The sequence below is a fragment of the Hydra vulgaris genome, chromosome 15, assembly GCF_038396675.1.
Source record: "Hydra vulgaris chromosome 15, alternate assembly HydraT2T_AEP".
NCBI classification, from domain to species: Eukaryota; Metazoa; Cnidaria; class Hydrozoa; order Anthoathecata; family Hydridae; genus Hydra; species Hydra vulgaris.
In genome coordinates this window covers 53,208,888-53,219,885 of record NC_088934.1, presented here as the reverse complement: position 1 = coordinate 53,219,885, position 10,998 = coordinate 53,208,888, and the positions used below count along the sequence as shown (strand labels likewise).

The following is a 10,998-nucleotide window of genomic DNA, read 5'->3' as shown; positions in this document are numbered from 1 at the left end:
ATTTTTATTAAGTGTTACATAATGCCATTTGTTACTAATATAATTATTATTTATTTGCTTTTACTGCTTACAAATGAAGCCTACAGGGTTTACAGGACCCAGCATCCTGGACCCACCAGCAACAGATTATATTTGCGTTGGATCCAGTTTGGGGGCAAAGATGACCCTCTTTTTAGATGGCCCTATTATCCCCCAAACAGGAGTGCTGGGGACAGCAGCAGAGGTACTGCAAGTGGTCGTGGCAGAAGAGGTCGACCTAGGCGCAATGTTTTATGGCTTGCAAAATGAGTACCGCAAGTTTTGTAGCTTGCAAATATGGTACAGCAAGTTTTATGGCTTGCAAAATGAGTACCGCAAGTTTTGTTGCTTGCAAATATGGTACAGCAAGTTTTGGAGCTTGCAAATATGGTACAGCAAGTTTTATGGCTTGCAAATTTTTTTTGATAGACGGCTCTGGCTTACCTTCACGTGGTGTCTATTGTTAAAAATGATTTAATTTTATTCATTAATGGAATTGAAAAATTAAATCATTCACTAAAAGCCAAGACAAAACTTAATTACATTTTTTATTTCAAAATACTTATTGTTTTTGTGTGTTTTTTGTTAAGGTTGGAGTGGGGAATCGGTCCCTTTAAAGGACAAAATGGATATTCAAACTCATCTTGTAATGTGGTAAATTAGTTTTTTATTCTAATTTCTCTCTGTTTAAGAAAGCATTTTAACATTTTTTGTGAAATTGTTATTAATTTTTTTTTTCAGGTTTAGGGCAGCAGGGGGGAGGGGCGGCATACGCCCCCTCCAAAAAAGGTAATTTTATACACCACTAGTTACTATTTTTCAAAGTATTAAAATGTTATATTTATTTTTTATAATTTGCTCATTTTTGTAAATAATACAATATTTAAAAGAATGAAATTTTGATAGGGTGTGTTAAACCTTACCCACAACCTAACACCCAACTTTATGATAGACCTGTAATACTCGCTAGTGATGTAGAATAAAATAATACTAAAATGTTATTCATAAATATTATCAATTTCATAAAAAAAACACTCTTTAATGGAGAAAAAGTGTTTTTTGTGAGGTGTCGGTGGTGGATTAGCACCCCCTCTGGATCCCTTGATGCGCCATTTACCTAGAAAAAAGTTTAAAATTAAAGCCCATTTTTACACCTATCTTTTGATATCAAGTTATAGATTTTTGAATAAGAATTGACAATGTTATAACAATTTATGTAAAAAAAAAAATTTTTTTGACCACAGTTTTATCAAGAAATCCATATATCGAAAATTTTCTACTAAAAACGTCATAACTTTTTATAGAATTGTCTGATTTTCGTAATTTTTTCACCTTTGAAATACTGTATTTGAGAGCTTTCTAATAATATATAACATTATAATTTAAAAAAATCAGTCCACGTACCTATATATATATATATATATATATATATATATATATATATATATATATATATATATATATATATATATATATATATATATATATACATACATACATACATACATACATACATACATATAGATATTATATTTCAATTATTAAATATATATAATAGTATTGCTAATTCAACTATTTTCTTGGTCCCTTGGAGGCTTCAAGATATTGGGAGTTCACTGTATTTGTATGTTGCTTAATAATGTTCTTTACTACTATTTATTTAATACTTACTATTTGTTACATATTACTATTCTTAAAATTAATTTTATTTTATATCGCAAGTGTTAAATAATGTTAAATATACTATTTGTATAATTTAAGTTTTATAAGTAATAATAACTGCAATAATTAATAGTTCAAAATTATAAAGGCTATTGTTGTCAAGTATCTTGGTGAAAGAAAAATTGTTCTTGCTAGTAATAGCAATATTGCAGACTTTTTAACTAATGGTAAGCTTATTTTTTAATCCACATTCTTTGTTTATTTAATCTTCATTTTTTTTATATGAATCTTCAAGTTCTTCACAGTTAATAATATTCAAAATATTACATATGCCAAAAACAATAGTTGAGCTATTTAATTTAAAATTATACTTTTTTAGCTTCTAAGAAGTTTGGTGACAGTGATATAAGTGGCATCATGTGGAATGGATGTGAAGTCGATTCTGAAACATTTGTTGCCATTTTAAATGAACAAAATCTGGAAGTGGAAGTTGTAGCAAAAAATAATTCCTCAACTTCCAACTGAATCTACATTTTACCAAGACTCCAATTATGAAGAAGATGTACTTGAGGATTTAGATGTGTCTTCAAAATCGCAAAATTCAAGTTTGTTATCAACTGCTGCACAAGTTGCTGAACCACCAAAATCAAGTGCTGAACCACCTGCATCTCAAAAAGTAATTTTATCTTGTTCTAATTGTAGTTTTCAAACAAGTAAACAATATGTAATGATATCACATCTTAAATTACATGGTGAGGAAGGTTCAGTTGTATGTGAAAACTGTTTTTCAAAATTTAAAAGTGTTAAAGATTTTAAACTTCACAATAAAAACTGTTTTGCTCCTTTTGATACTGAAATTGAAGTAATTAATAATAATATTGATTTTAATATCGAAAAACCGGACGATTTTCAATTTTTGAATGAAAATAGGAAAGATCAACTTGCTTCATTAGCTCTTCATTTGCGAGGAAAATATCGATGCTCTGAAAATGTGGTCAACATTATTTTTTCAAACTTGCAAAATATTTTTAATAATAAATCACAAAACGAAGAGATTTCTACAATTTGTAAACAACTATCAACAGAATATTTTAGAACAAGATATTTTCAAACTGCTTTTAAAATGCCACAAATTCAGTTAGTATCCAAAAATAGTTTACATGGATGTTTTATTCCATTTAAAGAAATACTTCAGTTTATTTTTACATCAAATGAATATGATAAGTTTCTAGAGTATTCTTCAGAAATATCTATCTCATTGTATTCAGATGATTTAGGTGTAACTAATCCAATAGGCAAATCTAGAGGAAAACACAAGTTGTGGGTTTTATATTTTCAGTTGTTAAACATTCCACAATGCTGTTTAAGTAAATCTTTCTCAATATTCCCTTTAGCAATAACTGGTTCTAAATCTGTTAAGGTAAAAAGCTTTATGAAATCTCTTCTTCTTGACTTGGTACAATCTCTAAATGAACTATCATTGATTGATTCCTCAACTTTAACTAATGCTAAAGGTAAAAAATTCATTGTAAAGTTAAAACACTTTATTGGCGATTCATTAACTTGCAATGCAATTGCTGGTTTTAAAGAGGGTTTTAGCAAGAAAGTTGTGAGGTGCTGTAGAGTGTGTAATTCGACCAGGTCAGAAATGTTAGTTTATAATAAACATTCTCAGTGTAAAGTAAGGAATTTAGAGGAACACAAGATAAGAGTCAAAGAACTAGGTAATCCTAGTCTTCCCAGAGTTGAACGTTTAAAATGGTCAAAACTATATGGCTTTCAATCTAACAGTATTTTATCTGAAATTAAGGAATTTGATGTGACAAAGCAAGTTCTTTTTGATCCAATGCATGATTTGTTAGAAGGTGTAATACCTTTGCAGATAGAACTTTACTTGAATCATGGGGTTTTGAAAGGTTTTTTTACAATAGATAGCTTGAACGATTTTGTGAAATTGTTTCAATACCCAAAAGACAGTGAAAAACCACCTGTAATAGTTGATTTGGTTATTAAGGGGAAATTTGGCAGTGCTCAAGTTCTTTCTATTTGTCGTATTTTACCAATTTTTTTAAGAAGTATCACTATTGATTGTCATTTCTTATGTCTTATTAAGCTGCTGCATATTCTTAAAATGTGTCTCTCTCCAGTTACCACTGAGGCTTACTTCATCTCTTTAGAAGAAGCAATTGCAGCCCATCATACTCTTTTTATGAATTTATATCCAGATAAGTTTATACCAAAGCTTCATTTTCTTATTCATTATCCTCAGCAATCCAGACAGTTTGGTCCACTACGATACCACATGTGTATGGCTTTTGAGAGGAAACACCAAGTAATAAAAAATATTAGGCATTTTAACTTCAAAAATATGCCTTATAGTGCTATGAAGAGTATGGTTTTAAACACTGTTGCATCTTTTTATAATTCTTTTGGAGAAATTAATAATGGAGTTCTTTGTGAATTAAATCAAGTTACTTTAAAAAAAAATATTGTTACCTGCATCCGGATTAATGGTATTAAATATTGTCCTGAATCGTCTTTATGGTTTCATGATGGTTTTCAATCTTCTGCTTATATTATTAAAGAAATACAAGAAAAAGGAGAAAAAACAGCATTCATTACCTCACAGCTTCAGTGCCTTACCTACAATGTGTTACGAGGTTTTTTTACTGCTGTTGAGGACGACACAGTTCCTTTTAAAACTATTGCAGCTGAAGGCTTAGCTTTTCCTTGGCCAGCATTTTATTTTAAAGAAGGGGATATTTTCTATGTTGTACCCCCAGCATTGCCAGTCCTTATCATATAGTTGCATTGAAAGAAAACTAATTTTATACAAAGTTTATATTATTTGCAATAAATATGGTTGCTTTAGTCTAATTTGTTTTATTTATTTTGTCAACTTTCAGTGGTGTACACTGGAATTTTAGATGTTTGAGTTTTGACACTTACAGGCATTGTGCAAACTCCAAACTTTTGTATGTTAATGCTTATGTCAAAAAAGAATGTTTTGCAAAGAATTAAGGTGATTGGAGCTTGGGAACAAAAAAACCCTAATTTTTGGGCCCACCCAGCCCTTAATGTGGCAGCAACGAGTTGATAAAATATTTCCTTTACTATTTTTATCTAAATTCATGTTCATCAACAAATTTCAAGTTTCATGCAATAATCTCTTAGTGTTTAGTTTTTATGACCCTGCAATGTTTACAGCCCCCTCAAATTGAGGGGGGTTTTGAAAAATAAGTGATTATTTTTGAAATTTGAAATTTGTTGATGGACATAAATTTAAATAAAAATAGTAAAAAAAAAAATTTTATAAACTTGTTGCTCCCACATTAAGGGCCAGATGGGCCCAAAAATTAAGGTTTTTTTGTTCCCAAGCTCCAATCACCCCAATTCTTTGCAAAACATTGTTTTTTGATATAAGCATAAACATACAAAAGTTTGCACAATGCCTGTAAGTGTCAAAACTCAAACATCTAAAAATCCAGTGTACACCATTATCTTTAGTAGTTGTAAATGTTTTATTCTGTCAATTTTCACAAGATGAAACTAAATGTTTTTTAATTTTCCTTTTATGTTTTTAATATTGACATTAATAATAAATTTTTAGATTAACAGAATTCCTTTTGATGGTGAAATTAAACAAACTCTTATTGATTTTTTTCCACCTCACATAAAACTATTTCTGAGCAGCAAGTTTTCTATTGAAGATAAGGTGATATCTAGAGAGCTAATGTCTTGTTTATTAGCTTTTTGTTGTTCGCATGTGCCTAATCATAGTAATATAAAAAATAGAACATTGTTACGAAAAATATTTTTTGCGAAGTTAAAGTCTACTTGCATTTCTTTATATCCTTCTTACAGCCATAAATGGGTAAGAATCACGTCTTTGATACTATAATATTTTTTTAATTAAAATTTGTAATATTTATTATTTTAATATACTTTTTTGATCTCTTTCCTTTTCCATCGTTTTTATATTTTACTTCAGATTTTCAAATTTGCTGCTGCATACATAAATTGTTTAATTCATATTATTTAATTTTCTAATTTTCTATTTGGATTTCTTGTTCAAAAAGTTGCCGAATAATTATCGACAAAGACAATTTAGTAAATGTCATAGTTTAAAGGTAAAGCGATTTCCTCATTTTTCAGTTGTAAATAGTTCCATCAATAATAGAGACCAAGCAGTAAATCCAATTTTGTCCGAATCAGTTGTAGATAAAGAACAGCTATTACAAGATGTTATAGTAAGATTTTTTCTGTGTTTATTAATTTTTGTATAAAAATGATTTCTAATTCTAATATCAGAAATTATAGTCTAATTAGGTAAACTTAGATGCAAAAAATTTAGAAATATTATGATTAATATTAAGTGTCAGCTCGTTACTTTATTTTATTAAATAGCTATAAAATAAAGTATGTATATAACTCTTTCTTTCACCTAGAATGAATTTAATAAGAAAAAGCCATCGCTTTCAACACTGTCTATTCTTAACAGACATCTTTTTAATAATAAGACTTATAGTGTATTTCCAAAAAGAGTTACATATGCTCCTGGATTAATGCTGGAAGAAGCGATTCGTTTGTACCCTATTTTTAAAGACTCATCTCTTAAGATTCAAAAGATGTTGGTTTGGATTTCTCCTGATTCGCAAACCCATACTGAAAGTTTAATGCTGCTCCAGAAATCACTTATTTCTAAGAAGACAACTGATAAGTTGTTTATGAAAGTTGATGTAAGTTTTATTTGTTTTTTTTATTTGGTATTAAGCCAGTTCTATAAAATATAAACTTAACATTGATTCAAATCCATTTAATGTATTAATAATAGTTTTTTGTTTTTTTTATGGTTGCATTACTTATTTTGTATTTATAATATTTTAGTGTGATTCAATACATGAATACTTAAGAGTGCCAAGCTTGTATGGTCCACAAGTTATCTATAATAAAACGGAATATGGAGTAAGGAGTCGTAGCGGTGTCGAGATGGATGTTCAGCCCTTGATCAGTACATGTAAAATGGTGGTTGTTTTGATGGCCGTTTATTATTTGCTAGATTTGACATATCCTTCTTGTTTTGGGCAGCTTCTGGGTTGTTTGCAAGATATTTGCGGCTTTGGACAATCGGCTTTACTATCTAAAAAATGCATTTTTCTTTTGCAATCTTTTCACAGCAATATGAAGTATTTTTGATTTAATAAATGTAAATAAGTTAATTTCTTCAATTATTTTGTAAATAATTTTCACGATAATGAAACATAATTTAAAATAAATATATTAGGAAATTAAACTGCATAAATTTGTTTTATTTTTTAATTTAACTTTTATAAACATAAAAAATGCTCAGGGTTAGTTTGTTTATTTATTTAGCAGTTTCTGCTATTAATCATGCGTTTCAAAAAACCTACTTTAAAATAAATAATTATAATTTGACATAACGGGTAACATAACGGATAAATACCCGTTATATCAGGTTTCAAACATAACGGTAAAATACGCGTTATATAACGGGAGTTTTCCTCTCACATAACGGCTAATTGGCGTTATGTAACCGTTATGTTCAAGGCAATTTTGCTATGAAAAAACATAACGCTAAAACCGTTATTTTATTTTCATACATATTAAGTATTAAACAATAACGGCAATTAACCGTTATGTGCGAGGAAAACTCCCGTTATGTTTTTTAAAAATATAACGGTTTTTTTATTTACTGTGTGGAGTGGAGATGGCAGACGTAAAATCTCTGAAATTGTCTTGTTAAAGTGTTTAGCAATGTTTTAAGATGTTACTCTGCACTACCGCAATACACCAGTAGCTTCTTCAAGGTCCATTTCTTTGAGATATGGTGAAGCATTAGGCCAAGATATGGACCAAAGTTCCTAAACAAATAAAAAATCTAACTTTTTTTTTTAAATATAGTTTGGAGAATAGACAGTTTTTATTTTTGATGTTATTCCACAAACTCTATTTTATTCCTAACAAAACATTCAATGTTATTTTGTTTGATGTTATTGCCTTCTATAATAAAATATTGACAAAATTCCATTACTAATGTCAGAATTGAGTTTTCTAAAAACGACATACTTTGATGGCAGTTGCGAAAGTCACTCCAAGAGAATTGTCTTTGAGATCTGTTACAATAGTATTGTTTAAAGCTTCTTTGACAAACCAATAAAGAGACAAAGCTTTGATCTAACTAGACTATCCGACAACTCAAGCTTTTTAACTATTCGAATATTGAATAAAAAAAATATATAAATATTCGAATACTCGACTAGTTTCTCAAAAATAAAATGACGTATTAACAAAAATGAAGAATAATAATAATTCAATAAAAAAAACGTTTAATAATTATTTTTGAATGATTCTGTTATTCTTTTAAATATTTTTTTTTTAAAAACATTTTTAAAATATAAGTGAATTGAATGTTTCAAAATATAAACTTCTTCTTTTTTTTTTAATTGAACCTTCTGTTGAGAATACTCTTTCAGAGGCTGTTGAGGTTGGGCGAATTGGTATAAAAGCGTGATACAAAATGTCCAGGGTTGTCTATCGTTTTTTGAACGAATCTAGTTGATCAAATTCTTTCTTTAGTTCAATTTGGAAATGATTTTGAGTGTGGATGTATGTGATTATGGCCATATTGATTTAAAACACCTAACAGATTGCCATATTTTTTTATTGCAGCTGCTGTATCGTTAGTTGATGCAATAACTTCACTTTTAAGAAAATTCAAAAGTCTGTCAACTTAGCTCAAACCAAAAGTTTCATTGTTTTTGCATTTGCTTGTTTTTTTATTTACGTCAAATCCAGAACATATCATTCAATTATATTTGAGTCTATTCCAAGCACATGAGCTGTTACGTTTACTTACCGTAAACAAGTGCAATTTTTGCATTCGTCCACTTTAATTGTAAATTTACGCTTTACATTATTTAGTTTTTCAAAAAATTCCCAAAGTTCAGTACATTTTTTTTTATAAAGACTGTTGATACACTTTGAAATAGTTGTAGGACTGTTTGGCATTTTATATCCTATTTGCTGCACATAACCAGCAGTAGCTTGAGATAAATCTGAATAAAATGACAATCACAGTAATAAATAAACTCATCGCTGCGATCGTCATTCCATTAACATCTTTGACATTATTTCGTTTAGATTCTTTTTTAACAAATTGCCAAATAGTAATTGTTCTTTTTTTGTTTTGTTTTTTCTAAGTAGTATTTCTAGTAATTAGGGGAACATGGGGCAAGATGACGAACGTTTCGAAAAACGCTTGTATCTTAGTCAATATCTGTCCCAAAAATTAAAACTTGATTTAAAAGTGATAAAAAATCATTCCGCGTCACTGATGAATCAAAAAACAACTCTAAAAGTAGAAATTAGCTAAGGAAAAACTCATTAAGCGATGTTAACTCAAATCGTCATATATGTATATATGACGATTTGATTAATAAAAAGCTGTCTAAATTTGTTAAGTATAAATTCTATAAATATTTTCTACCTAAAAGTTAAAGAATTTGGCAAACATCTCTAATAAGTGATGTCGTTTTCCAAAAATATTAAATAAAGATATTAAAACCTTGTTAACTCAAATCGTCATCTTTCCCCGCATACGGGGCAAGATGACGATTTGAGTTAACAAGGTTTAAAACTTTAAGAAAAGAAAACTCTATGAAGCTATAAACGCCTCAAAAACCATCATCACAAATTCTTTTTTATTAAAAAAGTAATACAAATAAAGGTATAACTTTTAAAACTAATAAATTATACATTTATATCGGTCAATGCAAAAAATAACAGTAACAACCTAGTAATCAGTTTGTAGCAAACTCCAACGCAACAAAATAAAACTATTGTCAAACAAATATTGTATTTCGTAATAAAATAATTACTGAACAATACAAGAATAGCAAACAGTACAAGTAAACTTCCGTTTAATATAGATTACGGACAAGCCATCTTGCCCCGGTCATCTTGCCCCAGGCTAATACAATCTTTAAAATGAATCAGAATCAGTACATAATCAAATTACCATAGCCTAATACTTCTTGTATGGCTTCCAGTTTCATCAAATTAAATAAAAATTTCTCGCTTACCTTTAGCTGGTGATGTAGCGATGTAATAAATCAAGTAAAACGAGGATAAAAAGTTTTTTTCTCAATGTTGGACAAACTTTTTAATACTTAACTTTCGTCACAAAAATAATACTTAAAAAGAAACCATTGATAAATCAAGTAAAACTAATCTACTTCCCTTTCAGCTAAAGTCAACTGTTATATTTAGTTTTGCTTAAGAGATAACTGTAGGTTGTCATCTTGCCCCATTCGTCATCTTACCCCATGTTCCCCTACTCCATAATTTTCACTTAATCCAGATTTAGATATCAATATGTTATGTCGTAGCTTCAAATGGTTAATCATAGCTATGGTTGAACTTTTCCATCTTATGTTTGCATTGCACTTACCACACGTGCCTTCACTAATTTTTTTTCGCTTTTTTTTAAAACTTCTATACCTTGGAATTTTTAACAAATCAAAACTAAAAACATCGTAGATGTAATTGTGTACGAAGATACCACGCATTTTAATTTCCACTTTATGTTAAGCAGCAACAAATCGTATTTTTATCAGAAAGTATTTTTACTATTTTTAATAATTAAATTAAATTTACGGAACAATTTTAAGTATCGATTATGATTAGGTCACATTTATATAGTAAACTATTAAATTTACGTACATTTATAAGCAACGTAAATAACCGACTGGGATTTAAAAATTAAACTAATGCTACACAAACTTATTTTTGTATACAGCATGCCAAATGTTTAGAATTTTTTAATTTTTTTTTAATAGCAATACATTCTTTTTAATTCTAATATTTACGTTATATTTTGCTGCAAAGCTCTTTTCTCTTTTTTCTTTTTATTTTAAAATTTAGTCTTTTCATTTCAGAAATATTGCAAAAAAATTATTTGAATTTAAATTGTCAAAAAATACGCAAATATATTTGGAAAGCAATATTCGAATACTCAAGTTGGATGGCATAGTTTTGACTGACTTCGTCTCGGAACCAAGTATTCGCCATGGAACCAAGTATTTGACAAAGTCTAAAAATGCTGCGTCATTTATATGGTTGAAGACAAGATTACTGCCTATTAGATACTTCATCACAGCCAAACCAAATTTCAGCTAGGTTGATGACTTGACATTGCGTTTGACAATCCGCTGGAAAAATGGTAGTCTGGTTGTGACAAATAGAGGTCTTTCACTCCCTTGGTAGACTTCTAAAAAAGTTTCTTTCCAGTTAGTCTTT

The 10,998-nt window shown here is 28.9% G+C and overlaps 1 protein-coding gene across 3 annotated transcripts; it reads left to right on the top strand.

The window, feature by feature from the left end:
• The first annotated feature begins 1,566 nt into the window (after positions 1-1,566).
• LOC136091532 (uncharacterized) lies at positions 1,567-6,976 on the top strand. 3 transcript variants are annotated; one of them, XM_065819195.1, is made up of 4 exons: positions 1,567-1,907; positions 2,060-5,810; positions 6,129-6,419; positions 6,568-6,976. In XM_065819195.1, the coding sequence occupies exon 2, from the start codon at positions 2,408-2,410 to the stop codon at positions 4,484-4,486; it is 2,079 nt and encodes a 692-aa protein (XP_065675267.1). In that variant the 5' UTR covers positions 1,567-1,907; positions 2,060-2,407; the 3' UTR covers positions 4,487-5,810; positions 6,129-6,419; positions 6,568-6,976. The 3 variants fall into 3 exon arrangements, with proteins under 3 accessions (XP_065675267.1, XP_065675264.1, XP_065675266.1); XM_065819192.1 differs by having other exon boundaries at positions 2,060-5,930; XM_065819194.1 differs by lacking the exon at positions 1,567-1,907 and having other exon boundaries at positions 1,931-5,930.
• The last annotated feature ends 4,022 nt before the right edge of the window (positions 6,977-10,998 follow it).